The sequence below is a fragment of the Sinocyclocheilus rhinocerous genome, unplaced genomic scaffold (genome assembly GCF_001515625.1).
Source record: "Sinocyclocheilus rhinocerous isolate Xijiao unplaced genomic scaffold, SAMN03320098_v1.1 scaffold2307, whole genome shotgun sequence".
NCBI classification, from domain to species: domain Eukaryota; kingdom Metazoa; phylum Chordata; class Actinopteri; order Cypriniformes; family Cyprinidae; genus Sinocyclocheilus; species Sinocyclocheilus rhinocerous.
Window position 1 is genome coordinate 46,003 of NW_015642048.1, and position 18,701 is coordinate 64,703.

Here is an 18,701-nt window from a genome sequence, read left to right on the forward strand (position 1 = left end):
TAAATGTCTGTACTGTCACTTTTGATCAATTTAATGCATTCTTGCTGAATAAAAGTATTGCTTTAAAAAATTTTGATGAAAACATTCCAGGATTATTCTCCTTATAGTGGACTTCAATGGTTACCAAATGGTTGAAGGTCAAAATTACAGTTTCAGTGCAGCTTCAAAGGGCTCTACACGATACCAGACGAGGTCTTATCTAGAGAAACGATCGGTCATTCTATAAAAAAAAAAAAAAAGTATATGCTTTATAAACAAAAATGCACGCCTTGCACTGCTCTGCAATGCGCGTCCATGACTTCACGGAATACGTAATTATGTTGAAAAGGTCATGCTTGACGTAGGCGGAAGTACCGACAGTCAGTGTTTACAAATGTGGAGAAGGAGGACCGTTCAAAAGTTGTTGTATGTTCAGTGACACATATTCAAATGTCTTTGTGTCAGTTTATCGTTTAAAATGGTCACTTCGTGTGCGTATTCTGGATGTTTAAATCTTTTGAAACCTAACTTCCGCCTACGTCAAGCGTGACCTTTTCAACGTAATTACGTATTCCGTGAATGCATGAACATGGGGGTGAGTAAATTATCAGGAAATTTTAATTTGAAAGTGAACTAATCCTTTAAACAGTATTTTACTATAAAATTACATGTCATTGTCCCAGTAGATCTATTACATATCATAAATCATAAAACGCACCATTAGTCTCAGCGATGGAGACGTCCAGCTGAAAGCCGTTACATGTGCTGTTCTCATACACATCAGGAAGCTGGTGGTACACCGTCACTACCTGAAATGCATAAAATGTGACAGAGAAAGTTTTATAACTAAATTACGTCTTGATTTTATATTCTAATTCAATACTTTGGTGTAGATGTGGGCATGTAGTACCTCCAAAACTCCCTTGCCCTTCCCAGAAGCCTCCACTGTGAATTTCTGGTCAAGAGGCACCTGGAAGAGATAATAAAATTGAGTTACTATATTTTACTCCAAACTTCCTTTCTTTTATCTATAGCGTTATTATACTGCCAAATATAATGCAAGAATACATCCATGTAATAGATCAGCATGAATCTCTCAGCTCACATTCATATTTTCCTATTTCATATATTTATTTTCCTACTTGTATTGTAAAAGGCAATTGTGAACAAGTGGCAAAATGGGACTACAGAGGTTGTCTGGACATTAAACGTCCTCATGACAAACAGGTAAACTCATCTACTCATTAATCTGCCTCACAGCCTCATTGTGTTTATAATCACACTCTTGCAAACTATGCAAACTCAAACTTTCAGGAAAATGTTTTTAAATAAAGACTGAAAGAGTTGTTGAAGCTTAATGGTGGTGAAGTTACAGTCAAGTGACTTGGGAGTGTATTTAGGCTTCACAAGTCATAAAAGTTGAGTTCATAAACTTCAGCTTATTGTCTGCAATAATCCAAAAAGTCAAAGGGAACCAGAGAGATGTAACCTTTATTCCAGTTCACTCTCATCCAATAAGATTTCATATGGTATTTTCATTGGTCAATCGTGGAAGCCTATTCTGATTGGCTGGGACACACAATATCTGATCAAGATAAATACATAAGAGAGCTCTGTATATTTAAAAACGTATGTCCATTTTTGAGCAGGAGTGAAGGAAATTCGCACTCATGCATTACTTGATTGTACTTTTGAGTTACAATAATGTGCTTCCAACATTTGGCAGTATAATAACCACTGTAGGGGAAAGTTACTTTTAAAAGTAATGCATTACAATATTGATTTACTCCCCAAAACAAGGAACTAATCACGCTACTTTTTAATGGAAAGTAATGCATTTCTTATCTTATCTTATTGGATGATCAAAGGTCAGCAGTTTAGTCTAGAACTACAGTAAGCATCATGTTCACACACCGCAAACAACGCCTCTGCACTTACAATTTCTCAACATGGGGACAGGAGAGCTGTCAATCAATAAATGGGAAAACTATGTAACTGGCACTACTTATTTGAACTTAATGCATTACTTTACTAGTTACTTTAAAAAGTAATCAGATTACCTAACTCCATATTACCCCCAACACTGATAATAACTCCAGAGTTTGAAAGACAAAAGATCGCACCCGTGAAGATCGGGCCACATATGCCACTTTTTGATTGAAGGTCCAGCGTACGTCACTGCGACCAGGAACACTGAGCTGCACCAACATATTGAGGTCGTCAGAAGGAGGCCTCTTCACCAGGTACTCAGACAGGGCCTGTAGCACCACCATAGTGGACTGATGGGAGAAAAATGAACATTAACGTACCTCAAATACAAATATGAGACAATTAGTGAAGGTTTTCTTGTAGTTTTTACCTGTGTAGAGCCGTATCCTCCTCCAATGCCACGCTTCTCGTTCAGCCATCGAAAGGGGGCGGCTGCCTCTTCCATGTGGCCACCTTTGATCAGCGCTAACAATGCATAGCCAGTAGCTTCCAGCATGAAGAAATAATTACTAGAGTCAGGCCAGTGGGTACGATCTGTTGATAGAAAATAAAGAAAGATGAGAAAGACAGGACAATACAGAGCTAGATATTTTTTGTTTCCAAAGGCTAAGTACCAGGCGAGGCTAAATTTAGTAACATGCTCTTCATGCAGCCGTGGTTGGATACTGCTAAAGCGTAGCATGCTATAGCCGCTGTGTACGGCCTCTTCACCCGGGCAAAATGCTCCCTTAGATACAACGCTGATTTTCTGGACTTGTCCTGCAACAATTAAATGGAGAAAATAAAATCAGCACCACTGAACATGTAAGAACATGTTTATAATACAGTAGTCCACTGGGCCTGGTAATACAACATGAATTAGTTTTGTACCTTTGTTTACTTAATATTAGATTTTCTGAGGAAACTGGGAAACATACTTCAGGTATGAAGGATGCTGAAAAAGTGGGCTTTTTTATTATCATTATTTATTTATTTTTTTTAATTGGTGGATCTCCCTTCAGTATTGTGGGTACACTGAATAAGGTGCTTTTTGTAAAAGCTGCTAAATATTTTCCTAAAAAAAATAAAAAAGGTTAAAATGTTCTTAACTTTGTTGTATTTTCTTTTTTGACAAAGTAAAATTTTAACTTAATTTACTGTTTATATAATAAAAATTATATGTATTTCATATATTAGACAAAATGTACAATTGTTTAATTTCAGCTACTGTTTCAACCATTTAATTTCTCTTTAGTTCCAATTATTTACTTTTTCTCTTGTCCTAATTATCAAGCGTAGCATTAGTTCTGGCAGGTCACGTTAGTCAAGCTTGCATCAGCTGACTCTCAGCTGATCCACGTCTACCTATAGGAATATGACGCCTATCTCAGCATTCATATTTAAGGTCCTTCAGTATTATCAGCAGATTTTGCGTTGCTCAATAACTAATGACCCTTCTCCATCCCCAATTCCTCCTTTCATCCAGTCAGGATTCAGCCTTCTGATTCTCTTTTGGATCAGGCTAATTTCTAAAATGTGTACATTAAATTATTTGAACATTAATGATCTCTGCAATACATTTATGCTGGTTCTGTTCTGTTACCCTAGGAGGGTTATTGCTGCTTCTCCATGCTATTATCCATGCTAGGCTGCATGGATGCGCAGGGAGTTCTTGCCCAGAACAGAACCATACCACCAATCCAAACTGTATTATTTTATTTAATTCTTATTCAATTTATCTTTTTATCTTATCATTTAATTTAGCTTTTATTCTAATTATTTAATTTAGCTATTGTTTAATTCAGATGTTTTTAGCAATTTTAAAGAGTAAAGACTGAAGTTACCTGTATGTCAAGATCTGGCTCTTGGCAAATAACAGCATTTTGTGCCTCTGCCAAAGCAATGAGCACGAATGCGGTCAGAGACATTCTGGATTCAGAGCCTTGCAGGCCTCCCTGTATCACAACACAGCGAACATACAACATGTGTTAGTATTGTACCCTTTCATTGATTATTGTGAAACTACTCCAATTAATGCAATCACAGTTATGAACTCTCACCGTCATACTGGTGTCGTAGACAGGATTGTCCTCCTGAAAGGATCCATCAGGACGCTGTTTATTCTTGAGCAGGTACACCAGAGGGCCACACAGATGCTTCTCATTGACGCTAATAAATGATTTTGCCATGGAGAAAACCTTCACCACGTATGCAGTGATCCTGAGATGGACAAAAAACAGATGAGCTCTACAGGGGAATGTTCAACGTGAAGCTGTGATCAGTGATGTGCTGGCATTAATACCATGTGCTGGTGCCTTCTTTGGCGTAGGGAGGATACGAGTCATCCTTTTTCCGGTAATTAAGCTGATTTTCATACCCTGAGTATGAAAAAATAATTTATTGGAAAAATATCTGAATGAATGGTGATGTTCATCCCTATTTGAGTCTCATTGCACCTGTCTGAGTGTATTTGATGGCCTCTTGTCTGCGATCTATTCCCACAGCGTCCCAGTTTCCACTGCGGTCCAGGTAATGGGTGGCAATGAGGGGCAGCGTGATTCTGGCCAGGTTCTGCTCCACACACCCGCCGGGCATCCGGATCAACGCTGCCAGAGAGTCCTCCTTAATAGAATTATCAATGCTGTCTGCCAGCAAATCACCTGAAGAAATGACATTTAAAAAACAAACTGAGAAATTCTTGACAGTCGACATATTAACATGACAATCAAATATCCATAATGTAATTGAGGGATAATACTCAATTACTATGATGTTATGAATATGGCTTAATAAAATGTCACACCTCTGACATTGACAAATGTCTCCGGCAGAGATTTTGGCACAACGGCGTCCAACTGCATCTTCTCCACTTCTATCTGCTGTCTACCAGCTGAGATGAGGAAAACAACAACAAATATATAAACAAATATATATAACAAAATAAATATAAAAATTCCCCAGTGTTGGCTTGTTTTAAGAGGTCTCTAAGGACATTTTACATCTGCTTATAATTGTATAATTGTATTTAGCATGTTTTATTATATGATTCTTTGTACAGTTGCACTTTTGAGTAAAAGCACTTTATAAATTAAATGCTTTATTATTATATAAATGAAAGCATATAATTAATGAATTATTACACATACACACACAAATATACATACATCAGACAGAGAGATAGATAGATAGATAGATAGATAGATAGATAGATAGCAGTCATCAGAAATCACCCTTAACAGATGAAAGTACGAAAAAAATATCGCTTTTCCTCAGCGGACATTCAAACTAATGTTTTATTGTGAATATGAGATTGATCTGAAGAATGAATGCTCAGATGCAGATGCAGGTAATCACACTTGCTCAGTCCATCAGTCTCTCATAATACTTTACATAATACAGTGAGCTTCTAATACAGTAATACAATAAACTTAACGTTCCTTCATTACTAATTCTAAATTGACGTTTTGGAATTAGTAATGGAGGCTTGGGCTCAGCTGTTCAACAGTCAACTTTACATTTGAATCCGTGGCGGAAGGAAGTAGTTCTGTACAAAAGAGGGTTTTTAAAGACACTGTTGTTGTCTCTTTTTCATTTACACACTTGTGCCATTGAACTGTCATATAAACACAATATCACACTCGTAGCTGTGCTTATATACAGCCATATCACTTGGTTACGAGTGTGATATTGCTAATATATAGAGAGATAGAGAGAGATTATACATAGTACTATACATAATACAAATTATAATAAATATGTAATATTTTTATGCATGATTTTGTACAATTTACATTTATTATTTTAGTACTTATACATATTTTTTATGCATAACGTCCCATATATACTGTGTAGCACTCTGTGGGGAAAGGTTAAGAGCATGATATTGTTTGTGTGTATACTCAGCAGGCACAGGACGTCAATATAACGTTAGGTTGATGTTGGACATGATGTCAGACAGACGTTGCATTTTGGCTGAGAATGAAAATTGGATTGACGTCAGTATTTAACGCCAATTTGATGTTGACTTAATGTTGGATTTTGGCTACACAACCTAAAAACAACAAATATCAACGTAAGCTGACGTCGGTATTGGACATCAAATTAACATTGACATTAGATGTTGAATTAACATTGAATTTTGGAAATATTAATGTCTTATGACATTGTATGCCTGCTGGGTATAGTTTTATGTTTAATATATTTATTATAAAATTATACACACACACATATTTTTTATATCATGCTTTCATGCTTAAAGACCCATTTATATTATATAGTTATATATAATTATTATTTAATTAAATCTTGATACTCTAAATTTTATTAAATTTATACTGTTATATAAAACTGACTTTTTAAAAATTAATAGATTTTTTATTTATTTTTTGCCATTACATTTATCACATTTAAACTCATTATTTCCAGCCAGTCTTACCGCTGCCTCCTTTCTCAGAGGGGTTCAGCACAAAGCTCCTCACTTTAATTGTCTGGATGCCTTCGACCTAAAACACAAGATTTATCGTCATATATAATATGTTTCTAATATTATGCGTGAGGCGTGAGAGAGAGCAGGTTTTAGGAGCTCACTTACTACCACACGCAGATTCTTCCTCACTGCATCCTGCCCCATGAAGGAGGCTGCGACGGCTGTGACCTGTAGAGGGAGCTCTCCTGTTTTAAGAGGGATGATGGTGTATGAAATCAGCTTGGAGGAGCCGGCCGGTACCGAAACCTGCTGTCTGTGCTGTCCACTAAATGCCACGCTGCACATGTCCTCTGTCTTCTCCAGAATTACCAAGACCTGCAAACAGATACAGTGTCCAAGTCAGGACATAAAATAAACTAAAGAGTGGTTGTTTTGTGATGTTGTGAAACTGACCTCTAGTGTTGAGTTCCTGTAGTTGTGCACCACAGCTTTGATTTCCACATGTTCATTTCTGGACACTGAGTGAGGCAGCCGCAGATCTATGAAGAACGACTTTGACGCCCGGACATTATACGGTTCAGCTACACAGAAACCTGTAAGACGGTCACAAACCAGGAATAATCTCATTCTCAATCTCATTCTCAGGGACAATAATTTTGACAATTCCTTTTTTATACGTTTTTTTAAAGCTACTAAAATTATACAGTCAAATGCTTTTTATTTATTTTTCTCGTCAATGTTGTTAATATTGTTAAACACTAATTAAACATAATAAAAAATATTTTTAATTCATATGCAAAAATGCTTGACGTAGAATTAAAAGCTAAATAACTATGAATAAAAATATTTTAATTCATATGCAGAAATGCTTGACGTAGCATTAAAAGCTAAATAACTATTAATAAAATATTTGCAATTCATATGCAGATAGACTTGACATGTTGCATTAAAAGCTAAATAACTATTATTAAAATATTCATTAAGTCATATGCAGAAATGCTTAATGTATTAAAAGCAAATGAATTAATAATAATAAAATGTAACAATAAATATGTAATAATAAAATGGGTAATTCATATGTAAATATACTTCACATTTTGCATTAAAGGGGTCATATGATGCGATTTCAGTTTTTCCTTTCTCTTTGGAGTGTTACAAGCTCTTGGTGCATAAAGAAGATCTGTAAAGTTGCAAAGACTAAAGTCTCAAAACCAAAGAGATATTCTTTATAAAAGTTAAGAGTCAACCACGCCTGCCTAAAACGGCTCGTTCTAACACGCCCCCACATACCTACGTCACGATGTGGGAAGATTTGCATAACACAGCCCAAATGTTCACGCAAAGAAAGAAAGCGTAACTTTTATTCTCGCTGTAGTATTGTAGACGCTGCAGCCATGTCCTGAAGACGCTGTGTGCTTCGTTGTGAAAGCGAAGCTACTTTGTTTGGTCTTCCAAAAGAGGACACGACTAGAAATCAGTGGTTAAGTTGTATTTACAACACTGTTCCAGAACACTTCAACCCAAATATTCAGATGTGTGCAGTGCATTTTATGGAGGACTGTTTCCTGATCCTGGTAGAGTAGACTACAATGCCGGCTGTTGTGACTCACAGACTGTAAGTACGTTTTCATTTGAAGGATTTGCCACTGATGATTCAAACGCGAGTTTTGGGCAGTGTGGATTAACGTTAGCACTTGTTGTTTGTCATTTCTCTGATCACAAATGCAGACATGGTTTTATGTTTACGCGGCGCAATGCAACGCAACGCGTAAAACGATAGTATAAGTCATTATAATCTGTAATTATGTCCCCACTGGATGCAACAAATGCCTCGTTTGTAATGGGTTTTCATGTTTTTGTGTCGTTGCTCCGGCCGGACACGGCATCACAGTATGGTGAGGGGCGTAACATTTCCGTCTCACGCTTGAGGTATTCGGCCAATCACAATGCACTGGATATCTGGCCAATCAGAGCACACCTCGCTTTTTCAGACCGATGAGCTTTGTAAAAATCGACGCGTTTCAGAAAGGCGGGGCATAGAGGAGAAACAATAATGTACATTATGTGGAAAATAATGTGTTTTTTTTTACTTTAAACCGCATAAACACATTTCATTACACCAAATACACAAAATAATGTTATTTTTAGCAGCATCATATGACCCCTTTAAAATCTAAATAACTTAATAAAAATAATTTTCAATTCATATGCAGAAATGCTTGACATGTAGCATTAAAAGCTAAATAATTAATGATAAAATATTTGTAATTCATATGTAGATATATCCAACGTGTTGCATTTTAAGCTAAATAACTATTAATAAAAAATATTTGCAATTCATATGCAGATAGACTTAACATGTAGAATTTAAAGCTAAATACCTAATATGAAAATATTCATAATTCATATGCAGAAATGCTGTAGAATTGAAAGCTAAATAATTATTAATAAAATATACATTCATGAAAAATATTTTAAAAATATATAAATTCATGAAATGTTGCATTAAAATCTAAATAAATGTTAATATATTCATAGCTCATATGCAAAAATGCTCGACATTTAGAATTAAAAGATAAATAATTATTAATAAAATATCTGTAATTCATGACAAGTAGCAATAAAGCTAAATAGATGTTAATATATTTATAGTTCCTATGCAAAAATGCTCAACGTGCACTATTAAAAGTTAAATAATTATTAAAACACTCAAAATTCATATGCAGAAATGCTTGACATTTAGGATTAAAAGCTAAATAATTATTAATAAAATATACATAATTTGAAATGTAGCATTAAAATCTAAATGTTATTATATTCACAGTTCATATGCAAAAATGCTCATCATGTACTATTAAAAGTTAAATAATAATAATTAAAATATAAAAAATTCTTGACATGTAGTAATAAAAGCTAAATAATTATTAAAATAATATTTGCAATTCATATCTTTTGATTGTAACTATTTAGCCGTTGTGACAGAAATAAAATAATTTAAAATGGATTCTGCATTTCAAGTAACAGGACACTTAAAACACACACAAAAACAATCTGTATCAGTTGTAAGAAAACAATATTGGCTATATTCTTCTCTAGCTTATAGAACTTGTATAAAAGCAATTGCGCTCTATTGTTTGGCTGCACTAGAAAAAGAGTGCAAGAGATTTAGATTCTGCTATCTGTGGTTTTGAAGAAGCTCTGCCACACAGAGCTGTTTACCTGTCCGAGGTGAAGCACTGACGGCTAGAAACCCCCACTGAGTGATGCTGTCAGGAAGAACAGTGTTTACTGGAAATACAGCCAACCTGGAATAAAAGCATGGAGAGACACTTGCATCACTGAACATGATAAAAGTGAGACATCTATACTGAGTCAAAGGTCAAACTCCTACCCATCAGACTTGGTGACACTGGGTAGCCTGATGTCGGTCCACAGCCACGACTCGAAGAACTTGCTGCGCACATAAATGTCCTCTAAGTCAGCTAAATCATCTTCATCGAACTCTTCCACCTCCCCTTCCTCTTCTTCTTCTCCGATGTTTTCATCATAACTGTCCTCACGCGCTGCAACGACGTTAGATCCCATACGCCCAGCAAGACCAATAAGCACTGGCCTGGCTTGAGCAAGATAAACATCACGTTCCCTAACGAAATCCATGAGAATCTTGTGGGCTCTGGTGGTGTGTACAGGGGTGGTGGTTGGTGGAGAGGTGGTTGTCGGGGGTCTGGTAACGACACAGAGCTCCTCCCCTCTGTACTCCGCACAACAGCGAAGGAAAGCCAACACACAGCTCCAGTCCTCGGTGATGTAGAGGGAGCGACGGTAGCAGGAATACGGCATGGGAATCTCCCTCATGCCGTCCACACAACATCTCTGCAGGAACTCGTCAGAATATGCCTTCTCTGAGAGAAAAGAACGTGTTTAGGATGACTTAGCACATTAGCTTACCTTTCACTAGAGCTTTTTCCAACACTTTCATATCACCGCTTCTCTAACAAACTGTAACATACCAAATTTTCAAGGATTTCTAATGAGGACGCCAACTCACCCAGTTGCTCTCTAAGCTGCAGTTTGGCAGCAGAACGTCTTCTTCTAGATCTACTGGAACAATCTATTCCAAACAAACCAAAGAAAATACATTGTTAAAATGAAAGGTTCTCTAATGGTATTGATGGTTCCATGAAGAACCTTTAACATCCATAGAATCTTTCCAATGCACAGCAGTTTCTTTATAGTTGAAAAAGGTTCTTCAAATTTTTAAATTGTTCTTCACATTAAGAAATAAATGGATCTTTTAGGAATGGATCTGTTCGTTGACAGGTTCTTTGGGAAACCAAAAATGGCTCTTCTATGGGAGTTGACTGGATTGGTAAAATGAGGCCTATTGAACTAGACTGAGTGCAAGATTACAGTCACAATCGCAATGAAGAGGATGAACATTTCGTCCCAGCAATCAACTAGTTGGAAACCAAGAACGGCGAATGGAATGTGGATGTTGTAGTTCAAGTTCACCCTCAAGCGCATCTCAATGTAATCCCAATGATATTTGGTATCACTGGTGTAACAATGCATTAAACTTAACCGACAATAAATTGTTTTGTTAACTATTGGCAAAATTTTAAAAAGGCTGTATAGCCTAAAGCTATATGGCTAATAGTTAACATTAATCTATTAACTAACAGCATTTGCAAAGTATGCCAGTGTACTGCCAAAATAAATATATTCCTTCTGGACTTTTGATGATACATTTGTAATTTTGAAATTAAAATGTAAAAACCATTTCATGAGATTTTGTGTTGCTGCTATCCTCATTAGCTTCACCTAATTCTGAAACTTTGGATTTGTTTTATATAAAATACTGTTCAATAGTTTGGGGTCAGTATGATTTTATTATTAAGAAATTAATACTTATATTCACCAAGGTTGTATTAAATTGAGCAAAAGTGACAGTAAAGATGTTTATAAAGTTGCAAAATATTTCTACTTCAAATAAACGTCAGTAGAAATCAAAGAATCCTGAAAAAAAATGAAAACAGAATTGTGAGACAAGCCTCCATAGTAATTACATTTATTTTAGAAGAAATACTGTATATTAAATGTAAATGCATGTGAAGGACCTTTTTTGTAGTCCGTGTATGCTCCTGTGCTGGAATGAAACATCAGTCCTGCGTCACTGAAAACACCCATATTATTCCTGCCTCCTCCTGCGGTGCAGCCCATATCACCCTGACCCACCACCTCCCACACCTGAATAACAGAGATATGAGTATCCACGAGACTCTGGAGAAGGTTCTGGAGTGAAAACTATATCATCACTTACCTTCTTCTGCGTCAGACGGTTTTTACTCAACAGGAAGATGGCATTATCCACAGCAACCAGGCTGACCTTTGCCCCTGGGTCTCCTTTCACTTCAAATGTAATGCTGCTGCCTGGTGAGTACGAATTGGCTTTTTCTCCTTCCACTGGACCTACACTGAGCTAATACAAATCACAAATACAAAAAATTGAATTATACTTATTTTACTTAAAGGTGCAGTAGGACATCTTGCAAAATGCTAGCTTTAGCCTGATAGCACTGAAAGCGTACGTCCCACCCTTCCTGCAAATCGCCGTCCAAAGCCACGCCCCCTGAACGCATATACGCTCATAGACCAGACGTCTGTGTCACATCATGTGTCATTCACCGGTGAGAAAACTTCATAGTACAGTTAGTAACAGTACTTACAATACCAGGAAGGAAGATCAGGTTGTTGATGTTTGTCAGCCATTCTCGCTCTGTCTGCACAGCGTACGTGAACACACTGATGACGTATCCTGTCTGCGCCAACATGGTGCGCAGAGGTATGCAAATACATATGTTGACAGGCAGGTAGGAAAGCCAATCAAAATGCTCGGAACTAGCATTTTGATTGGACGAACATTTCTTGGTCCTACGCCTTCCACAGAATATATAAATACATTTAGACCACTTAACTTAATGATTGCTATCAGGATGTGAAGAGACTTTCAACCAGCATAACAAAAAATGTTTCTGAAGACAATCACCTTTTGCACCTTTAATTTATGCTAATAAAGTAATCATTGTGGTGTTTTTTTCCAAAGTAATCCTTGTGAAAGTAAAGTAAAGCCAGAAGCAGACACATCTATGAGATATTTTGGAACTAATATAATAAATATTATGCTCATAGGTCTTAAATTAATATTACTGCAACTCTGAAAATTTTATTTTACATATTTTTAGTATTTTTTATTATTTTTGTGTTATTTATTTAATTATTATCTATTTAATCATTTATATACACTAAAATTCAAAAGGTCACAAAATGTTTTTAAATGGAATTCTTTGAAATAGAAATCTTTTATCATTATAGATGTATTTACTGTCACTTTTGATCAGCTTAATGCATCCTTGTTGAATAAAATATCATTATTATTTTTAATCTGCATGGTAACATTTAGAAAATGTATTTATTTTCTTTACATTTTTTTTTCTCTTTAAACCTTCTGATTTTTTCTTATCAAAAACATGTAAGTGAATTGGGAAAAAGATAAATGTACATGTGTTTTTTTTTTATTATTATTATTATTTGGCATTTTTTGTCTTTATTGTGATAGGGCAGATGAGAATTGACAGGAAGCGAAGTGGGAGAGAGAGGGGGGCGGGATTGGGAAAGGTCCTCGAGCCCGTAGCACAATGGCGCTGTATGTCGGCATGCTGCCCATAAGGCTATCGGCGCCGACAATAAATGTACGTGAGTTTTAAAGGGGTCCTATTATGCTTTTTCACTTTTTCAACTTTAGTTAGTCTGTAATGTTGCTGTTTGAGCATAAAAAAGATCTGCAAAGTTACAAAGCTCAAAGTCCAATTCAAAAGGAGATATTTTATTTAACAAAACTTTTCAAAAACTACAACGAACGACTTGTTTGGAGTACAACGCATATTTTCGATCAGCTTAATGCATCCTTGTTGAATAAAATATCATTATTATTTTTAATCTGCATGGTAACATTTAGAAAATGTATTTATTTTCTTTACATTTTTTTTTCTCTTTAAGCCTTCTGATTTTTTCTTATCAAAAACATGTAAGTGAATTGGGAAAAAGATAAATGTACATGTGTTTTTTTTTAATTATTATTATTATTTGGCATTTTTTGTCTTTATTGTGATAGGGCAGATGAGAATTGACAGGAAGCGAAGTGGGAGAGAGAGGGGGGCGGGATTGGGAAAGGTCCTCGAGCCCGTAGCACAATGGCGCTGTATGTCGGCATGCTGCCCATAAGGCTATCGGCGCCGACAATAAATGTACGTGAGTTTTAAAGGGGTCCTATTATGCTTTTTCACTTTTTCAACTTTAGTTAGTCTGTAATGTTGCTGTTTGAGCATAAAAAAGATCTGCAAAGTTACAAAGCTCAAAGTCCAATTCAAAAGGAGATATTTTATTTAACAAAACTTTTCAAAAACTACAACGAACGACTTGTTTGGAGTACAACGCATATTTTCTGGTATTTGTGATATCACAAATATGGACGAATGGGACGAGACCTGGTTGAGCTGCACTAGAGAAGGCAACGAGTGTTATCACTATGTCGGAGACACGCTAGCTTTCCCAAGGCAGACGAACTTAGAGTGGTTACAATCATCCGGGTTTAAATCGCGCTCAAATTGATTTGATTTTGACGCAATATTTAAAATATGTGAAAAATAATGTGTTTTGTGTATGAGAGCCTGTTCTAGTACACCCCCAAAACAAGATCAAGACTTTGTAAAAGAGCATAATAGGCATAATATCCCCTTTAACAAAATTCAAATTGGCTGCTATATAATAAGGCCAAGATTAGACTCTCATGGTAGGAGAAGCATAATTTAAATAATAATTCAGTTTTTGGCCCCCAAATGTACCATAAAGCGCTAGAATGTGCATCTTTACTGTTAATAATTGGTCATGGATGCCACATGAACTCACCGAACCAACACACCGGTCCTCAACATCCACAAACACAGAGTCTGCCACCACGTCTGGACTATGCTGCCATGGCAAAATGTAGTAGGCCACAAAGCGAAACGCAGGTAGCATTTCTGAGGTAATCAGCAGAGGAATGTTTATGACGACCAGGTCTTTGACATTCATCCTAGCAGCGTGGATTATGTTTCCTTTACTTAACACCTACAGAAACAATCATCAGTGTATTTAATACAGAGATTCAAGTCATTCTCATAATATCCCAAAATGCCCCCAGAGACAAACTCACAGCATACGTCAGCTGCTCCACAAGTTTTCTTCGTTCTGGTGGGCTAGATTTGATGTGAGCTTGGATGTTGAGTGTGCTGCCCACCACCACTGGACTGTTGCCCACTGAGATGTGCAGGTAGTTCCTCCTGTAGCTGATAAAAGAGACATATGACTCCACACGCATCTCTTGAACAGCCTGCTGTTCTGGTTTCAGTGAAGGATCTGCTGTCTCCACCTATATAAGAATGCAGTATATTTGAATATAAGAATACAATATTCAGCAGACAGCTATAACACAATTTTGTATTGTTTCTGTATGTGTTTCTGTGAGTGACTTAACTTCAGTATCTGTGAATCACCATATGAGCTGTACTTCTCAGGCATGTTGATGGAGACTTTGATGGTGCCACTGTGTACAGTGATTGGGCTTTCAAGAAAGCTGATTTTAACAGGAATATTATGGACTGGAGATCCATTGTGGTCACTCACGGTAACCTAAAAAGCAAAGCAAATTCACTAATATCAACAATGCAATCATGGCATGTAGATAGATAGATAGATAGATAGATAGACAGACAGACAGACAGACAGACAGACGATAGATAGATAGATAGATAGATAGATAGATAGATAGATAGATAGATAGATTGATTGATTGATTAAGTACCTCTCCCTTTTCAAAAAAACATTAGTTATTTGTAATTTTTCTGTCATTTAAAGTGTGAAAATATCATGTGGTGTGCCAGTCTGGCCATAACTTCTTTGTTTTTTATGTTGAAATCCATTCAAAGACAGGATGTTGCATCATATACCAATTTTCTTACTGACCCATGGAAGCATCAAGCAGGTTTGTAACTCTCTCACAAATTTGGGGAAAAATATTATCTTTTAATGGCTGGTATGTAGTTACCACATTTGGATATCATGTGGTATGACATCACAAAAAACAATGAATATTAAATTATTTCTACAAATATTTATTTTTTCGAACGGTCTCTTCCGTTGCGTTGCACGCTATGTGGAAACTCTTGTTTACTCTGAATACTGAAGCCTGATTTGTTCACGTTCGTGTAGCTGTACAAACAAATGGCACTTCAAACCGCCAAAAGGGGTGGAGCCGACTACTATATAAGTTGGCTGTGAGCACCATGTCGTCAGAATCCTTTTCCTTCAGTGCGAAGATCAACTCCCCGCTGAATTCTGAAGAAGGAAGAAACAGAAGGAAGAAGCCAACCGGCGAACAAATTTCTGAGCAAATTTCCAGCAGATTTCCTAGCGACATTGCTTCAAACGTCATACCGTAAGTGTGGCTCATTCCCTGCATGACTCAGACGGGCAAGGTGAGTGCGTTGCTTGCCTGGGCAGCACTCACGCTGAGGCTGCGCTCACCTGGACAGAGTACTCTCATTGCAAGAGCATGAGTCTCAGCCTGCTTTGCTCACGGACTGCCTTTTTTCATGAAGGCAGTCCTCCCCGGTCTTCTCTCCCATTTCTTCCCTCCCAGAAGCCTAGGAGGAAGAAACAGCGGGGCAACGGGACTCAACCATCCTGCTTGAGTAAACTTACACTGGCACAGGTCCCGCGTGCTTCACTCTCCCCCCAACTCCTCGACTCGTCTGTGTATTTCACAAGTTATGATCAGCGCCTCTCGTCAACTGCGAGCGGCTTGATCTTCTTTGGTGGGTCTGTCGGGAATGTTCCGACGAAGATCCAACGCGCCCAGTGTGGACAGCAAGCTGATCCACTTTCTAAGGCTGTGGAGAACCTCGGCTTGGACTGGTCAGCTCCTGAAGAGCCCGCCCATGGCAGCTTAGACGAGTGGTACCTGCAAGGATGCTGTCAACGATCCACCTGCCAATGGCCCACCACGTTCTTCCCGGAGGTTCACGACAAACTCATCAGGGCTGTGTTTCCCAAAAGCATCGTAAGCCAAAGTTGATCGTAGCTCCATTAGTTTCAATGGGTCTACAATGTACTTAAGTTTACAATGCTTTTGGGAGACGCAGCCCAGGACATGGCACGCACCCTACTTAGGCAGGTGTTCATTCCTCCACTTCTGCCGCTCTCACCACTGTTGACAGCTCTTTAGAAAGAGGTTATTGCAAGCTTTCCCCTCTCAAAGAGGTGGTCGCCACACATCTCTGCCCTCCATCAGCCCTGGGATTGAAGGTCCATGCAGCACACCCATCTAAGCCCTGCAGGGCTACCTCCGCTCTGGCAGGCAGGGCTTATTCAGTGGCTGGCTAGGCTGGCTCAGCACTTCACACGATGGCGTTGATCCAAGTTTTTCAGGCCAAACTTCTCCACACCATGGATGAGTCTAGCCAGAGTTCCAATGCCTCTAAGGAGCTGCGCATAGCGACTGGCCTGGCTCTGCACAGTACAAAGGCCACTGCACAAGGCCATGGCCAACCTGGTGGAGCTGGAGTGCCACCTTTGGATAAACCTAACAGAGATCAAGGATTCTGACAAGATCGCCTTCCTCGATTCCACAGCTATCCCAAGGGACTATCTGGCCCTGCCGTGGATGTTTTTGCTGAGAGATTTACGGCAGCACAGAAGTCATTGCAGGGCATGCTTCACTTCCTGCCGAAATGCTCCAGTTCGGCAGCTGGTACAAGTCGCCACAAGGCTTCAGCCTAAATCTGAGCCTGGGCTTCAGCAGCACCCTCTGGCAGCTAGACACTAGTCGTTTACTAAGCACCAAGGTCCCCGCCCTAGAGTTGTGCTGGACCCTGAGCCTCAGAAGCCATCCTGATCCAAACGCACAGAGGAAGAGGAGACGGTAAGTTCCCGCCGAGGCTGGACTACCCACAAAGAAGTCTCGCACTTGCTCTCCATTCCCCCACTTAGCTCTGGCCGATGGAAGTTCTATTCAAGCTGGGCTCGTCCCTCTTACTCAGCATGTGCCCAAACAAACTACTGCTGTGACAGCAGACCGACATATTTAAAAGAGCACTTCTCATCTTCCCACTACCACGAGAGCTAGTTCCCTGCCTCCTTGCAGCAACGTGCCACTCGAAAAACTCAGACCACTTGCCGTCCGACTCCAGGCTTGGAAAGCCATTCCGGATGTGTCAAGAGGGGTTCTAAAAACCATTAAATAGGGATGTTTCCTCGCAGGCCACCTCGCTTCATTGGTATTATCCAAACTTTGGTACGGGACATCAATGCTCTCATTCTCCTCAGGTCCATTCTCGATTTCAGGCATCTGAACCACGCACTTATGAAATGGCCTTTCAAGATGCTGACTTTAAAGCAGATCCTTGTGCAAATATGCCCCGGGGACTGTTTTTTTATTGGTGGATCTGGAAGATGCTTACTTTCATATCCAGATAGACCCTCATCAACAACCTTTCTTGAGATTCATATATGAAGGGGTTATCAATATACAGTCCTACTGTTCATACTGTCGCTGACCCCGCACACTTTTATGAAGTGCATGGACGCAGCTCTTTCCCTTCTGAGACAGATGGGAATCCGCATTATAAAATCCCTTGACTATTGGCTTATGTTAGCCAGATCTAGTGTTGTCACGGTACCAAAATTTCAGTATTCGGTACCAATACCAGTGAAAATCCACCGTTCTCGGTACCAATTTCGGTACCAAAGCAAAACACAAAAACATGCTAATTAAAAAATTTGACTATACATATATATTTATATATTTAAAACCCTTTGAGTTATTCAGCCAAGAATAACAAATAACTAAGTTAACTAAAAAATAAATAAATAAAAAGCCCAGAACTGCTTTTCTGACTGATATGACAAACAATGTTAACCATTTGTACATTCTCTAACATGCATATTTTAGATTCACAATTCATTTAAAAGTCTCAGTTGTGTAAAAATAGTAAATGTCATCATGTCCTCCTGTTTTTTTTTACCCTAATAAAAGTTATAGGAGCATTAAATAGTTAATAAAGAAACTTCATTCTAATGCTCATTATATTAGCGTTAGCCGTGCTTATGTTAATGATTAACTACTCTAATTACAGCAATGTTAATTTCAATCCGACATTCAAATTAAAATATTGAATATTCATAACAAAAGCGGTGTTTCCCACAGACTTGCACTTTATTTGTGGCGGCATAT

The 18,701-nt window shown here is 38.0% G+C and overlaps 1 protein-coding gene across 1 annotated transcript in view; it reads right to left on the bottom strand.

The window, feature by feature from the left end:
- LOC107755339 (complement C3-like) overlaps positions 1 to 18,701 on the bottom strand; it is a 34,300-nt gene that overhangs the window by 4,446 nt on the left and 11,153 nt on the right. Inside the window, exons 12-32 of the mRNA XM_016572095.1 lie at positions 14,945 to 15,100; positions 14,625 to 14,840; positions 14,339 to 14,539; positions 11,694 to 11,852; positions 11,491 to 11,620; positions 10,422 to 10,484; positions 9,765 to 10,275; positions 9,593 to 9,678; positions 6,827 to 6,966; positions 6,539 to 6,748; positions 6,383 to 6,449; positions 4,751 to 4,837; positions 4,404 to 4,607; positions 4,250 to 4,325; positions 4,008 to 4,167; positions 3,792 to 3,902; positions 2,583 to 2,727; positions 2,339 to 2,502; positions 2,103 to 2,258; positions 890 to 949; positions 698 to 788 (exon numbers count right to left, since the gene is read on the bottom strand). Of these exons, the coding sequence (XP_016427581.1) occupies positions 698 to 788; positions 890 to 949; positions 2,103 to 2,258; positions 2,339 to 2,502; positions 2,583 to 2,727; positions 3,792 to 3,902; positions 4,008 to 4,167; positions 4,250 to 4,325; positions 4,404 to 4,607; positions 4,751 to 4,837; positions 6,383 to 6,449; positions 6,539 to 6,748; positions 6,827 to 6,966; positions 9,593 to 9,678; positions 9,765 to 10,275; positions 10,422 to 10,484; positions 11,491 to 11,620; positions 11,694 to 11,852; positions 14,339 to 14,539; positions 14,625 to 14,840; positions 14,945 to 15,100 (3,193 nt within the window). The remainder of the gene's footprint in view (positions 1 to 697; positions 789 to 889; positions 950 to 2,102; positions 2,259 to 2,338; positions 2,503 to 2,582; positions 2,728 to 3,791; positions 3,903 to 4,007; positions 4,168 to 4,249; positions 4,326 to 4,403; positions 4,608 to 4,750; positions 4,838 to 6,382; positions 6,450 to 6,538; positions 6,749 to 6,826; positions 6,967 to 9,592; positions 9,679 to 9,764; positions 10,276 to 10,421; positions 10,485 to 11,490; positions 11,621 to 11,693; positions 11,853 to 14,338; positions 14,540 to 14,624; positions 14,841 to 14,944; positions 15,101 to 18,701) is intronic.